Raw genomic sequence first — 16,207 nt, 5'->3', positions numbered from 1 at the left:
GCTATCCCAGGAACAACACACCCTCTGAGGTGGCATGGCATCTCTAGCCCCATCACAGATGAGGAGACAGGCGCTGAGCGGCCAGAGGGGGCACGACCCAGCCCTGCCCCTGCCTGATGACCACTGGGTTCTGTGGCCCTGGGGAGGCCTGCCTGAGGCAGAGGTGGTAAGCCGAGCCCTGAGAGATTGGCAGGGATGGGGGGAGGGCCGTGGGGGGGTCTGGAGGTTTAGGAGGCCGGTCGGACCAGTGCAGGGTGTCCACGGGGCTGGAGAGGGGTTTGGTCTTCTCCACACCAGCAAGCTCGAATGCTGGCCCTGGGCCCTGGGCCCCACCACCCATGCTTCCCCTGCGCCCCTGGTCCTGGCCCCCCTGACTTAGCATCACGTCCCCGCTGGGGGTGGGGATGCTGGGGACACATGTCCTGGGGGAAACTGAGTCTCCACAAGGTTCCGAATGTGACAAACTGGTTCACTTTTGAGGATTTATCTTAAGACAGTTGGTATAAGTGAATGAAGACATTAACAGAATCTCCAGAGGCAGCGCCCAGTGAGTGGCCCCATCGGGGTGGACCTGGTTACTTGGGCCTGCCTGGAAGTCTCCCTTCACTACCCCCTTTCTGCTGCTGGTCCAGCCCTGGCCTCTGCTTCAACCTCTACACCTGTCCCTCCCTCCCCCCCACACACACAGTGAGAGGGACACCCTCCTCCTGGAGCTGCATCCCAGGCTGACCTGCCCAGAACCACTGAGACCCCAGGCCCTGCTCCCGCTCCAGCTGCAACCCACTCCTGCCCCACTCTCCCCCTCCCCCAGCGGGGCCAGCTCTGCTCTTCCCACCCCTCCTCTGGCTTCCCTCTGCCCCCCCTCCTCCCCCTCTCCTCTCTCCCTCCTTTCTCCTCTCCTCTCTCCTCCCCTCACTCCCCTTTTCCTCCCCACCTCCCCCAGCAGCCCCATCCCTTCCCCTCTCTCATTGTCCCACTGCCTCCCACCACCTCCCACCCTGCAGTCCTACCACCAGAATTTTCCAGAAGCTGCTGCCCCATTTGGGGGGGGGTCTCTGGCCTCCCTTTGTTTCCTTGCCCACCTGCTTCCCCACCAGAGACAGCCCCCTGCCCAGCCCCTTCCCAGTCTCCACACAACCTGCCTTACCTGCAGCCCTTCTACAGGTGCTCACCTCTAGCAAGGTCGCATGTGTACTCTAGACTGTTTATTTTTAAAATACGTTATTTAGACATAATGCACACACCACACCACTCACCCACTTCAAGTGTACAATTCAGTGGTTTTCAGTAAATTTACAGAGTTGTTCAGCCATCACCATTAATTTCAGAACATTTTCATTCCCCCAAAAGGATACCCCTCCCCCTTAGCCGTCACCTCCACCCCCTACACTCCCACCTCTCCAGCTCCAGGAAACCACAGATTTGTTTCTGTGCCTGTAGATTTGCCTTTGCAATATTTCGTATAAAGGGGATTTGTGTTACATTCACGTCTCCCCACAAGCCTGGAAGCGCTACCGTGAGGAGTGTTCATGGCCTGTTTTCCCTCAGGTCCTCAGTGCTTGGCAGGTGGTGGCACAACTTTTGCAGAATTTGGTTGCATTGACCTGACAGGGCACAATCTGTGTTTAAAAAGAGTTTTAGAAGTTTATTTTTAATCATGAAAATCTGAGGGTGTGGATATCCAGAATTAAGGGATTACTTAAAAACAATACTCCAGCCATTTAGGTAACATTGGTGAAAAATCCCAAAAGCCATAGAAAAACATTCCCAGTGTGTTGACTACAAAAAATTATACTAAACACTGTGTCTCTAGTTAACAAGACTTCTTAACATGATAGCTATAACTTTTGTAAACAGAATCAAAGCAATAAATGTTAACTTTTTTGGTGTGGTAAAATAGACATAACACAAAATTGACCACTTTCACCCTTTTTGAATGTACATCAGTGGCGTTAAATACATTCACATTGTTTAACACAATGTGTTAAACACATTCACATTCACCACCACCACCACCATCTCCAGAATTTTCCCATCACAATACCAACTCCCCGCTCCCTCCTCCTCCCCTGGTACCCTCTAGTCTACTTTTTCTCTATGAGTTTGACTCCTCTAGGGACCTCATATAAATTGAATCATACAATATTTGTCCTTTTGTGCCTGGGTTATTTCACTGAGCATCATGTTTTCATGGTTCATCCATATGGCATGTAGGAACTTCATTCCTTTTTTTTTTAAGACTGAATAATATTCCATCGTATGTAATTAAATATTATTTTAAAGAAGAGATTTCCAATAACATCCAAAAGAAAAAAGTACCTAGGAGTAAATTTAACCAAGGAAGTGGAAAACATGTACACTGAAAACTATAAAACACTCCTGAAAACAATTAAAGACCCAATTAAATGAAAAGATAGCCCATGTTCATGGATTGGAAGGCTTACTATAGTTAAGATGGCGCTACTCCCCAAAGTTATATAAAGATTCCATACATTTCCTATAAAAACTACCTTGGCCTTTTCTTTTTTTTGCAGAAATCGAAAAGATCCTCAAATTCATATGGAACCACAATGGGCCTTGAATAGCCCAAACAATATTGAAAAAGAAAAACAAAGTTGGAGAACTCGTATGTCTCGATTTCTGAACTTAATACGAAGTTATGATAATCAAAAGTGTGGTACTGTCATAAGGATAGACTGACAGGAAGAAATCAAGACAACAGAAATAAGTCAAATATCTATAGCCAACTGATTTTTGACAAGGGGGTCAAGACCATTCAATGAGGAAGTTAGTCTCTTCAACAAATGATGCTGGGACAACTGGATAGCCATACACAGAAGAACAGAATTGGGCCCTGTGATGTGTCCACTAGCCTAGGCCACAGTACCCGGATATTTGGTCAAACCCCAGTTTGGATGTTGCTCGAAGCTATTTTAAAAATGAGATTAACATTTAAATCTTGATCTTGAGTAATGTAGCTTACACTTCATAATGTGGGTGGGCCTCACCCAATCAGTTGAAAGCCTTAAGAGAAAACAGAGTTCCGCAAGTGAGAGGGAGTTCTACTTCCAGACTGTTGTCAGACTTAAGCTGCAGCATCAACTCTTCCCTGAGTCTCTAGGTGTCTAGCCTGCCCTCCCACTCTGCAGAGTTTGGACGTGGCCGCCATCCACAGTTGTGTGAACCAGTTCCTTAAAATAACTCTCTAAAAAAAAAAAAACAAAACCCAACCAATCAACCAAACTCTACCCCCTCCCTACACACCTACACACACACACACACACACACACACACACACCCTATTGGTTCTGTTTCTCTGGAGAACTCTGACTAATACAGAAGGTAAATCTTCACATTTCCTGGCTTGGCAGTAGATTCTTAGATTTGACACAAAAAGCATGAGTGACAAATGAAAAAATAGGTAAATTGAACTTCATCAAAATTAAAAACGTTGTGCATCAAAGGACATTATGAAGACAGTGAAAAGGTGACTTGAAGAATGGGAGTGGGGGCTCAGTTTTCCTCTCATGCTGGGCATCTGCCCCGTGCCCACCTGAGCCTGCCCCCCACCCCCGACACCACGTGAGCCCAGCGGGCCCCTTCTCCCTCCACCTCTGCCAGGCTCAGCCCAGGGGCTGCTTTGCCCCTCCTTGGCAGTGACAGGAGTAGCGTGGCCTGGCGTGGTGCCGTTCTGGGAGCCCTCCTAAGTAATGGGTTTGTTTCTGAGGCTCCAGACCAGGCGCGGTCAGCCCCGGGCCTGGTTCTCATGGCACTGATGGGGTAGCCAGTGTCCTCCCTGGGACCCAGGAGAGGAGTTGGGCTCCCTCCCTGCCCCCTTCGCTGCTTTCTGAAGGACAACATTGCCAGGAAGCCTGGGCAGAGCCCCTTTTCACGGCCTTTGGGCCGAGACCACTGATTTACCCATGAAGTTAAGGTTCTATCTTGGGAAGTTGTCCCCCGAACACTGTTAATTTAACCAGAACTGTCAGCTCGTGTCAGACCCATAAAATAGACTGGAAGGAATGGAAGGCTGGCCGGGGCGTCCTCTGCCATCCATCCCATCCCCATGCAACCCCGACCCTCCTCTGCCCCAGGAGGTAGCACAGCCCATGTTTTTCCTGTGACTTTTGAATCTTTCTTTGTGCACGTGGAATCTAACCTTTTTAAGGGAAAACAGTCCATTCAGTTTTACCAGTTTTTCTCCCTGCCCTGGACGCATTCCTGAGCTAATGAGGACTCCATGTTGGATAGTGATGACCCGATCCCAGTGCAGACATGAGATTCTGTTCATTTGCAGAGAGAGACTTGGGGGCCCTTCTCCATTTATGCAAACAAATCCACAAGTCCCTCCCCCATTCTCTGACGAGGAAGCAAGGAGCAGGCGTTGTGTGTGTGTGTGTGTGTGGGGTTCATTCCCTGGGCACCTTGATATGAGCTGTCTGGTCCCGGGAGCCCCAGGAGGAGGCACCCACAGAAGGGTCCTCCAGAGATGGGCCAGCTCTTGGAGAAGCAGGTCTGGACAGGATGGTGGGGCATGCTTGGAGCTAGGCAGGACTGTGCAGGTGAGATTGCCACAGGGAATGAATGAGGTGCTGCCTGTGGAACGGGGACCCCGTGGAGGGGCATTTGAGCAGAGCCAGATGGTGTGCCAGCCACGGGTCAGGAGAGAGAGGGTCCGTCCTGCCTGGGGGTGATGAGGCTGTTTCCAGTCTTGATGGGTGATGGAGCATGAGCCAGACCTCTAGGAGGGAAAGGAGGCTTGGGGACAGGCTGGGCAAAGGTCAGGGGGTGGGGGAGCCACGAAGCACACAGCTCACTGTGGGGGCCTCCCAGGGTTCCGGATGAGCAGGGCGGGGGGGGCTGGGACTGGACTGTCACAATGTGCTGTGGGTCCGGGAGGCAGGAGAGGCTGTGGTCAGTGAGTTGGAAGGACTCACTCAGGGCAGCCCCTGAGCTTCAGAGTGTGGAGGCGGGTGAGGGAGGTCCGAGCCTGGGAGTCCCGTGGGAGGTTGGGAAGGCAGCCTGGAGGCCAGGTTTGTGAGAAGTCGCCCCCTGTTTGCGCCAAGGGTCCCTGAGATGCTCCTCCAGCCCTCCTGGGACCCCGCCAGGGCTCAGCCCCGGAGGCTCAGCATCCGCGTGCATCGGCGCGGGGCCGTGGGTGAATGGGTGGGTGGCAGGGGCCGCCGGCTCTCACTTCCCAGTTCTCCGTCACGTCTGCAGTAGATGGTGCACCTCTAATTCTCATAAGCCTCTGCATGTGTGTTAAACACAAATCCAAAGTTCCCGTTTTCAAGGAGGTAGTTTTAGTAACAAATCTTGATGCTGATTTATCTGATTGCAGCAGTGATGTGAACAGATATATTTTTATGATTATTTTATGATCCCTCAAATGAACAACAGCTAATCAGCTTCAGAAGATGATAAAGTCTGAGTAATTTTCAGTGCTTTTTTCTAAACATATTTAAGATTCAATCACAAAAGGCGAAGTGTGTGTGGTCTGAGTCCCTGGCTGTGGTCTGGGCTCGCCCCAGGGGGCTGCAGGGCCTCACACCATCCTGGCTTTTGTCTTGAATGCAGTGGCCTCGTGGTCTACGCAGACGGACCCCTGAACTTGGACCGCAAGGCAGAAGACATGTCCGAGCTATTCCGACCCTTCCACACATTACTGCGGAAAATAAGGTGGGGGAGGGGCCGTGGGGGAGGGGAGGAAAGGGGGTGCTGCAGTCCCTGTTGGCCCCCAGCCCTCCTTTCTGTGAGGACGGGTGGGGCTCTTCCCAGTCCTCTCTGCTCACGTCAGAGGTGCTGCAACCTTGGTCTTTGTCTTTAGTTACTGGTTTATAATGTTTAGAGCCCCCGTGTAAGCCCCACACCCTTGTCTCCCCACAGAACCAAGCTCTTTGTTCTTGGCCGGTGACACAGTGACCATGGGTTTAAACTGTCGGTCACATGACCGCAGCCGCTATGGCCGAGGGCCCTCTGCGCGAGAGGGAGAGGTTGGGAAACGGGGTGATGCGGGTGCCCCCAGGGCCACACAGCCTGCAGGGGAGGGCTGTCAGCTGGGAGGGAAGCCGCAGGGCTGTGGCTGGGGCCCAGGTGGGGATGGGTGCTTGCTAAGGGGCTTTCGTGGGTGCTCCCACCAGCATAGGGGTGAAGGGCCCAGCTCTCTTGAGCACCAGTGCCCCTCCCATGCTGTGGCTTGTCCTGGCTCCCCGGGGGTCCACGTGGCATCAGTGTCCTCGGCCCCCTGTGTGCTGCCCTGTGAGCTTGGTGGTGCCTGGTCTGGGTGACTGTCCTCTGCTCTAAGGGGTTCCCCTCAGCTTTTAGCAGCAACAGGCCTCAAGCCAGCCCCCTCGATCTTGTGCCTCCCCACAAACCCTCATTTCCCAGTGGCCTGGAGCCCTTCCGGGGGTGGCCCCTCGGAGCTGAAAGCGCCCAGCTGTGGCCTCCTGGATGGATGCCACAGCAGGAGGCTGTGGGCCCTGGTCCTCCAAGCTCCTCCCTGGCCCCGTGGCCTCGGACTCAGAGGTCTTTCTTACCGTGGCTCTGGTCTCTAGAAGCTCCCTTCCATGCCTTTGGTGGAGCTGATGACCCCGTGGACTCTTGCATGGACTTCCTGGGTCCAGCAGGACTGCCCAGCCCAGGGCAGCCCAGGGCCGGCTTTCCTTTCCTGGTGCCAGTTCTTGCAGAGAGCTGGAGAGTCCCCTGCTCCAAGCTGCCCTTGGCCCCATGAGGAGCCCAAGTACTGTGAATCCAGACAGCAGACAGTGCCCAGCAGGGTGGTCCTCGGAGAGTCACTGGCCCTGGGGGCGGACAAGGCACAGCCTGGGTCCTGTGACGGGTGCTTGGTCCAGACTATGGCTCATCTGAGAGATAGCTGCAGCTGCTTGCCTCGCACCCGGGCCCAGCTGTGGGCATTCCGGGTAAACTGCGACCCTGGACCTAGAGGCTGCTGCCCTCCCTGGTCGTCTGATGATGAATGAGGAGAGATGGTGGATGGAAGAGCAGGGGGCTGGGCACAGACGGGGTGCCTTGTGGGGGAAGGGCCAGTGCATGGGGATGGGGGGGGGCACTGGGCGCTGGGATGTGGGCAGGGGAGTGGTCCAGAGCATCAGAGACAGGTGCGACATGCTCTGAAGTCTGATGTACGTGACTGGAATCAGAGGAAGGAAGAGGGGCACCTGCTGGCTCAGTCGGGGCTGGGGGGCATGCGACTCTTGATCTCAGGGCTGTGAGTTTGAGCCTCACTCTGGGTGTAGAGATCACTTAAAAAAATAAAATCTTAAAAAAAAAAAAGGAAGGAAGGAATTTTCCAAAACTGAAGAGAAATCTCTGCCCGCAGACCCAGGAGGCTTAAGAACTACAAGGAAGATACATACAAGCATACTTGGGTATATCATAGTAAAATTGTTGAAAACAGAGGAAAAAAATCTTAAACACAGCCAGAGAAAAAGGACATATTTCTGGGAAAAGAACGTAAAATTGACAGCTGTCTCCTGAGAAACAAACAAACAATGGGAGCCCGAAGGCAATGGAATGATGTTATTTCAAGTGCTGGAAGAAAACATCTGTCCACCATGAAGGCGAAATGGTGAGTTACTGAAAAGCAGAGGCTGAAGGGATACAGCAGCGGCCTGTCCACGGAGAAGAGCCACCTGGAGTTCTTCAGGCAAAGGCAAACGCCCAGATACGACTGTGGAAATGCAGGAGAGACTGCAGAAGTCTGTGTGGGTGGACGTGAATAAGTGTGCATTGTGCAGAACGATCATCGCCATGTCTTGTGGAGTTCAGATTACACATGGCATCGTTAACATTTGAAAATAAAATCAACGTTTTGCTACAAAAATTTTTTAAAAGAGGAAGGAGAACCAAATCACTTTGAAATTACAGTGTGAGAATTTGAAAAATTCAATACCTATTTTATGATGAAAATATCAATGGGGATTTCCTTAATCTGATGAGAGAGAGATGCATACACACACACATGAAGTTGAATCCTTCTGTCACATTGGACACAAAAATTAACTCAAAGTGGACCCAGGACAGAAATGTGAGACCTGAGACAATAAAACTCTTACAAGACCACGTTGGACAAGTGCTCTACCATGTCGTGTTTTGGAAATGATTTGTTGGACAGGACACCAAAGACACAGGCAACAAAAGAAAAAATAGACAAATTGGACTTGAAAGTTTTAAAATTTTGTGCATCACAAGACACTCTCAACAGAGTAAAGAGGCAGCCCACAGGTTGGAGAAAATATTCTCACATCTTATACCTGATAAGGGATCGATACCCAGAAGCTATAGAGAACTCCTAAAACTCACCAAGAAAAACCAAACAACCCGATTCCAAAGGGCAAAGGATTTGAAAAGACATTTCTCCAAAGAAGATGTATGAATGGCCAACAAGCACATTAAAAGATGCTCAGCATCATTAACTGTCAGAGACACGCAGATCAAAACCACAATGTAATTCTTCCTCCCACCTGGTAGGAAGGGAGGAAGACAAATAACAAATAACAAAAAATAACAACAACAACAAAACAAATAACAACAAATACTATGTGTTGGCAAGAATGTGGAGAAATTAGAATCCTGTGCCCCGTTGGTGGGAGTGCAAAATGGTACTGCCACTGTGGGAAAACACTGTGGAGGTCCCTCAAAAAATGAAAAATAGAATTGTGAGATGACCCAGCAATTCCACATCTGGGTATATTCCCCAAAGAGCTGAAAGTAGTGTCTCAGAGAGATGTGTGGATAGCCGTGTCCAAGAAGCATTATTCACAATAGCTAAGGTGTGGAAGCAAGCCAAGTGTCCACTGATGGATGAGTGGATAAGCAAAATGTGGTCCATCACACAATGGAATGTTATCTGGCATAAAAAGGAAAGCACTCCTGACACCTGCCACCACACGGATGAACCTGGAGGACGTGCTTGGTGAACTAAGCTGCCATGAAAAGACAAACTATGTGTGATTCCAATTATAGGAGGGACCTAGACTAGTCAGAATCATGGAGACAGAGAGCGGGTGTGGGTGTCGGGCGGGGGGTTGGGGGTGAAGTGTGCTGGTAGTGTTTATGGGGACAGAGTTTCAGGTTTACAAGATGAATGTGTTCTAGGAGCGGATGGTGGTGATGGTGGCGCTAGGATGTGAATGTATTTGGTGCCACTGAATTGTCACTTAAAATGGTTAAGATGGTAAATTTCATGTCATAGTTGTTTTATCACAATAAAAAATTTAAATATCGTCTGCAGTAATGTCAGTAAATATCAGCTGCTTAAGCATAAATCTGCAGTTGTCTAAGGCCTCCATTGAAAGTTATGAAACATTACTGGCATGAAATGTTAAAGATGTAGAGAGAGAGTGATTCCATATTCAAGGAGTGAAGAACTTAACATTGCAGAGATGTCCATTATCCTCAAATCAATCTATGAATTCTGAGCAGTCTCAGTCAGAATCTCAGGAGGTTTTTGTCTCTTTTGGTAGAAATTGACAAACTAATTCTCAAATTCATGTGGAAATGCAAGGGACCTAAACTAGCCAAAAAGAAGAAGATCGCTGGAGAAAAAGAACATTATTTACCCACTCTACCCATGCTGGGCTTTGGTTCTTTCCAAATAATGCTGGTGTGACCACGCTTGTGAATACGTGTGCATTTCTGCTGCAGCAAAGCCGACAGCCGTGCTGGGCCAGGAGTGGCTTCCGACCCCGTCAACAGGACAGAGCCTAGAAACAGACCAACACGTCCGCGCCCCTCTGATTTATGACAAAGGAGACACAGCAGAGCAGTGGGGATGGTTGCTGTTTTCCAATAAATGGGCTGAGTCAGCAAATATCCATGTGAGGAAAAACGGGTCTGGATCTTTATCATAATCATACACAAGAATCAACTCCGGATAGATCACAGATACACACGTGGAAAGTAAAACAATGAAGATTGCCGAGGAAAGCAGCAGGAACATCTTTGTAACCTTGGAGTAGGCAGATTGCTTAAATAGGACAGAAAAAAAAGGGGCGCCTGGGTGGCTCAGTCGTTAAGCGTCTGCCTTCGGCTCAGGTCATGATCTCAGGGTCCTGAGATCGAGCCCCATGTCGGGCTCCCTGCTCTTCGGGAAGCCTGCTTCTCCCTCTCCCACTCCCTCTGCTTGTGTTCCCTCTCTCACTGTGTCTCTCTCTGTCAAATAAATAAATAAAATCTTTTAAAAAAAGAAAGAAAGCCCCAGAGTTGGGGAACAGATCCATCAAAGAACTCAAATCCAAAACATAAAGAACTCCTGTCGATCTGTAAGAACAAGAGTGATAACCCAACTAAAAATGGGCAGAAGACCTGAAAAGGCCTCACAGAGGGTACATCGAAGGGCTGCCAAGCGTGCACGCCGGTGCGCACTTCATCACTCAGCAGGCTGAGCAGTTTAAAGTGAAAAACGGCAGGAGTGCCTGGGGGTGCTGGCGAGCAGGCCTGAGAGCCGCAAGGGAGTGTCCCGGGTGCACAGCGTGAGCCCCGCAGCAAGGTGCAGCTGTGTCCCCCCGGGAGGCGCTCCGAGAGGGTGGGCAGCCAGAGCCCAACAAGTGTGGAGCAGATTCTTACCCATGAGACTGGACCATTGACAACCATCACCAAGTAGGGTTGTCAGATCCAGCAAGACAAAACCAGCAGAACCCTCCGAATTTGAATTTCAGATAAACAGTGAGTTTATCTTGCACTTTCTTAATGCAAGAATGTTCCACATGCTCCCCATTTGGGACATTCTTATTCTAAAAAATATTCATATGGTTCAGAAGTATTTGTTGTTTATCTGAAACTCAAATTTAACTGGCCATCCTGAGTTTCCCCTGGCGGCTCTATACAAATATGACATTGCCAAACAAAATCTGCCTCTAGAGAGTGTGGACAGCACATTCCCATTTACGCAGGGAGTGACAAGAGGCAAGACCACCTCAGCCTTTGGAAGTCAGGGTGGTGGGGGTGGCAGGGAGTGAGCAGGGAGGCATGTGAGGGCCTGCGAGCCTGGTTCACCGCCCGCCATTGGATCTGGGTGCTGTCCGCATGGGCGTGCTCAGTTTATGAAGAGTCACAGGCTGCGCGTTTCCGGGAAGTACACTTTTCCATGCGTTTCCAAGACTGCACGGGAGTCTTTAATCTGGACTCAGACCTACACTGGTAGAGAGCAAGGCACATCCGCGTAGAGCTGCTCTAGATGCATCCCAGGCGTTGCCACATTAACTCCCTTCAGGTCACTGGTTCGGTGCCCCTTCCTCCAGGAAGCCTCCCCAGACTACGTCAGGTGTGTTGATGTGCCCTCCTGCCGGTAGGCATTTTCTTTTGTTGTGGTTGCTGTTGTGATGAAGTCATCATTCACAGAAACGGTGTTTATTACCTGCATCTTCCAGTGTAGCCCCAAGGGCATGACGGGCCTGAGCTGGGCCTGCACGTCTCTCCATCTGGCCCAGAAAGGGCGCTCGAGAACATGTGTGGAGTGAGAGCCTGTATGTGAACCAACATTTTGTTTTCACTCCTAAAAGGTTTTCTTAACACGATGATCGCGTCCCTAAGAACCGGGGCCTTCTTGTTTTCCGCAAGAGTTGTGAGAGCCTCACTTTTGAGAAAGAAACCATCGCAGGAAAGCAGTCATCCGTCCCCGTGGCCGCCGTCCGACCTGTGGCTCGGGAGGATCCCCACAGACACCTTGTTGCTTCCCTGCGGATGCAGTTGTCAAGCACGCTGTGTCCGTCCGCTCTCGGCCAGGGGGCTGGTGTGGCCTTTGGGACCCTCACCCGTGGTTTTTGTCTTGACCCTTGTAGGGATTTGCTGCAGACCCTGACCGAGGACGAGCTTCACACGCTGGAAAGGAACCTCTGCATTTCCCAAGACGTGGAGTTCCCCATCCGGGCAGACACCCAGGTGCCCCCAGCCCTGGCACCGGCCTTCCCCTCACCCCTTCCCGCCGAGGAGCTGCTCTCAACCAAGGCCAAGAACCCGGAGGCGGAGCTGGCTTGCTCCATGCAGTACGACGACCAGGAGCTGGAGCAGCTCAACCGCATGGTCCACAGGGCGGGGGACGAGATGTCATCCCTCCTCTCCCCGCCCAGTGCCTGCCAGTCCCCAGCACGCCGGCCAGGGGTGGAGGGCAGCCCCCGTGGGGAGGCGTCCCCAGGCAGTGCACGGCTGCGGCCGGGCAGCGACGAGGAGGAAGGAAGGGTGTTCTTCATGGATGACGTGGAGGGGGCCGCAGAGGCCCCGGGCGGCTCGTCCGGGTGGGTGGGCAGCACCAGTGCTGACCCCCAGGAGAGAGGGCAGGGCGGGGGGCGCGGAGAGGCGGAGGAGGGGGACCTGAGCAATAACAATGACGTCCCTCACGACAAGATGTGGGCGCTGGGCCCCAACTCCTGCAGCTGCCTGGATGGGCAGCCGCACCTGGACGGCTGGGAGGGGGGCGTGGACGCCGCGGAGACGGCCGAGATGATCGCCCACCGGACCGGGGGCATGAAGCTCTCAGCCACCGTCATCTTCAACCCCAAGTCAACGCCCGCCGTGGGCTCTGCCGTCACCGCCACGGAAGCCTCCAGGGACGGTGTCTCCCTGTCGGAGCCTGCAGCCGAGGGGACAGACGGTGGCTCCCACAAACTCAGCACCGCGGCCACCAGCTGCCTCCTTAACTCCTGCGTGTGCTGCGGGGGCTGTGGGGGCGGCAGGGAGGACGCCGCCGCCCAGGGTCTGCGGGACAAGTGTGGCCGGGGAAGCGTCATCAGCACCTCTGACCTCGGCTCCACCAAGGCCAGTGCCAAGGGCCCAGCCCAGAGACAGGAGGGGGCCCGGCCTGCACCGGAGGCCCTGCCCTCAGAGGACGCCCCCACTGCCAAGTGCCTGACACACACCTCGGGGCCTCAGCTGGACACAGCAGACGGGTCACCTGGAGCGGACGATGGCACGGGTCCCACGAGGGAGCCTCAGGCTGGACTGCAGCACAAGGGGCAGCCCTCGGAGGCCAGGGTGGAAAGTCAGCCGGGAAAGGCGGCCGAGGAGGAGCCTCAGCGCCTGTCGGGCTCCAGGTAAGAGCCGTCTCTGCCCGTGCCTGGATTCCTCTCTGCATTCAGGGCTCATGCCCACGGGGCTCTCAGGTGTGGGGGTGGGGAGGTGGCCAGTGTGGGACACCTACGCCGCGGGGAGTTAAGCAGCATATACCAGCCTGGTCGCCCAGTCCAGCGGAGAATGTCCCCCAGTGAGTCCCTGACCACCCTCCTTCTGATGTTACAGGCACCTCTCAGGTGATGTGAGCACAGCGCCAAGCCCTCTGCCCACCCCCTTTCACCACCGTGGCCCATCCTGGCCCCAGGTGATCCATGTCTGTCCGGGGGCGGGGTGGGGGCAGGGACTGGGCAGCGGACACCCCTGAACATGCTTTCCACTTTGATCACTGTGGTGGCCTTGGCCCAGCGCCCACCTGACCCACGCGGCTGCTTAGCTCCCGTGGGGTTGCAGTTAGCTGTGTGGATGCTCAGCAGTGGGCGTGGCGCCCTGGGGGCCGTGCTGGGATCCTGGGACCACCCTGGGGCCGCCCTGGGTATGTTCTCAGGCAGTGTCCCCAGGACTCTGTTCTCTCCGCCCCCGCCCTCCCCAGGGGAGCTCCTATGCTCTCCTCCAGAGGCAGGGGACCAGGAAGGGTGGGCCGAGGCGGGGGCGTGGGTCTGCAGGGCCCTGGCATCTGCACATCTCTTTTGACTCAAGGCCGCTCTCCCTTCCCTTGCTCCCCACACCCTGGACATATCCTGATGAAGCACATTCAGTGAGCGTTGCCCCCACGCCCGCCATATGCCTGCGACGTCCTCAGCGTTGGGAAGGGGGTGCTGGGCTCACACGCGACTGTTGAATTGTCACAACCCCTGGTCCTCTCCCTGGGGTGCTGCTTGCTGGGTCTGCCGGCAGGAGGTGGGAGGACGGGGGTGGGGGGGGTTCAGGCTGGAAGCCGGACACAGCCCCCGCGGCCACGGCCCTCCGGCAGTGTGTGACAGGGGCTGGCCAGGACCCCACGGGTGTCAGGGCCACCGTTCCACGTCCCCCAGGCAGCTCCGTGTGGGGTCTGCAGTCACGCCCCACCCCTCCCTGAGCCCCGGACGACCACTAACTTACTCTCCATCTCCGTGGATTTGCCTCTTCTGGACAGTTCCGTGCACAGAATCACATGGTATGTGAGCTTTGATGCCTGTCTCCGTTCCCTGAGCGTGATGTCTCCAAGGCTCGTCAGTGTTGGGGCAAACATCGGTGGCACTTCTTTCCTTTTTGTGGCTGACTAATATTCCGCTGGACAGACAGAACACGGTCTGTCTGTTCATCCGCCGGTGGGCGGGTGTTGTTTGTACGTCGGCTGTCATGAATGATGCTGCTCTGCAGAATTGCGTCCACACTCTTGTGTGGTCAGAGGTTTTCTTTCTTCTGGGTGTAGATGCAGGAGGAGACTTGGTGGGTCATACGCTGACTCTGCAGCTTTTTGAGGGGCTGTCAGCTGTTTCCCGGAGCCTCCACGGTGCACGCTCCCGCCGGTCATGCGCCGGGCCCCGCGTTCTCTACGTCCTTGCCAGCGCTCATTGCGGCCCCAGAGTCGGTTAACTGGCTCCTTTGTCCTTCGAGCACATGACTAAGCCCCCCGTGTTACAGCAGGTCATTTTACCCCATTTAGCACAAGATGTGTAGAGATGGTCATTGACATTTAATTGTATAATTATCTCGAATATTCGCTTGGTTCCCATCAAATCTACAAACTACAGTGTATCCAGAGAAGTTTATCTCTTCACCTTGCTCTTCCTAAAGGTAACAGTTTTTAAGTTTTTTACAGTTTGCCTTTCAATTTTAAAAATAAAAGCAAAGATGTACACACATGCATTCTCCCCCCCACCCCCCAGGGCCTCACCCTGCAAACACTCTCGTCCGCCCTGCTCTCCTGGCCTTCTAGCTGGGAGGCCTGGCCATCGTAGCTTCTGGAGGTGCGCTCACCCTCCCGTCCAGCCAGTGTGGCTGAGCCAGCGCACCCTCGGGCAGGTCTTGGGCTGGCCGTGGGGCTGTGCCGCACTCGGCTGTCACAGACGGTGCAAACGTCTTCTCCTCTTTCCGATAAAGCTGTTTTTGAGATGCAAGCGCAGCCATGTCCGGAGGAAGGAGTTATCGTCACAACGTGCTGGACAGCTTTCTTCCTCAGGGCCCGCCGCACAGGGTTGATTATTGGTAAGTGAATCATCTTTCTGCAAGGATGATAGGAAATCATCAGAAATTCTTCCACAGGGTATGTGGATTTTTCAGTTTTTGACCTGCCCCCCCCGCTTTTCTGGTCCAGCCAGTGGACACCTCTGTCTCCTGCTTTCCTGACATTTCCCACGGTGGACACCACTCGTTTGCGTTATGAAGACGGCTTCCCAGGCCCCATCCAGCTTCACTCAAACGCTGAAGCTGAGCTGAGCAGAGGAAAGAGAATCCCACCATGGCCTTGAGACAGTCCCATCTTCCCGGGAAGCTTTATCCAGAAGGTGCAGAGGGCCTGAGGAGGGAAGAATGTGGCAGGCGGCTGGTGATCAGGACAGCCATGCGTCTGAGCCAGGGCCTTGGACAGCGGTGCCCCCCTCCCCCCGGCGCCAGGGGCAGCCAGAATCAGGTCAGCCAGGTGTCAGCAGATGGGGCCCGTGGTCCCCCAGCCGCAAATATGACAGGAGCACCATTCCCTCACGTCACAAGCTGACCTCACGGAGCGTGATCTAATAGTAATGCGGAGGTGACAGAGCAGTGGTACCGTTAACATGGACAGACACAAAAGACCAACCTCACACAGACGGAACGTTTACCCAGATTCCAGCGGGGAGATTCCTGAAAGTCGGGTGTTGCTGTCCTCATGATGTCTCGAGGCTTCACGATGGAGACCGCGGGGCTCGAGTGCAGGGGCAGCCTGCAGATGGGGGGCTGGTGTCTGTGTCGGCTCAGACCGCCCAGAGAGGGGGCTGGCCTGCAGCCTCCTGCCTGTCCGCCCCCCGCAGGTGCCTCTGCAGCCCTGGGGACCGCGGTGGCGGGAGGAGTGAGCAGCGGGTGTGGTGCTGTGCTCGTGAGCTCCCGGTCCCGTGGTCCCTCAAGGAGGTCCCTCAGGCACAGCCTCACACCTCTGCGCGCCACACAGAGCTGGTCCAGGCAGGAAGCGCATGGAGCTGTGACAGAGGTCTGCTCATCCCGA

The 16,207-nt window shown here is 53.8% G+C and overlaps 1 protein-coding gene across 5 annotated transcripts in view; it reads left to right on the top strand.

Moving 5' to 3' along the window:
- ZFYVE28 (zinc finger FYVE-type containing 28) overlaps window positions 1–16,207 on the top strand; it is a 119,131-nt gene that overhangs the window by 80,461 nt on the left and 22,463 nt on the right. For 2 of the 5 annotated variants that reach the window (XM_078068300.1, XM_078068301.1), the window contains exons 7-8: window positions 5,578–5,679; window positions 11,802–13,049. The exons of 1 other annotated variant lie outside the window; for it this stretch is intronic. In XM_078068300.1, the coding sequence (XP_077924426.1) occupies window positions 5,578–5,679; window positions 11,802–13,049 (1,350 nt within the window). Of the gene's footprint in view, window positions 1–2,534; window positions 2,575–5,577; window positions 5,680–11,801; window positions 13,050–16,207 lie in introns of those variants that run through there. 2 more of the 5 variants (XM_078068302.1, XM_078068305.1) reach the window with 2 other exon arrangements.

The sequence above is a fragment of the Halichoerus grypus genome, chromosome 3 (genome assembly GCF_964656455.1).
Source record: "Halichoerus grypus chromosome 3, mHalGry1.hap1.1, whole genome shotgun sequence".
NCBI lineage: Eukaryota > Metazoa > Chordata > Mammalia > Carnivora > Phocidae > Halichoerus > Halichoerus grypus.
Note: the sequence above shows the minus strand (reverse complement) of the source record. Positions and strands in the feature narration are given on the sequence as shown.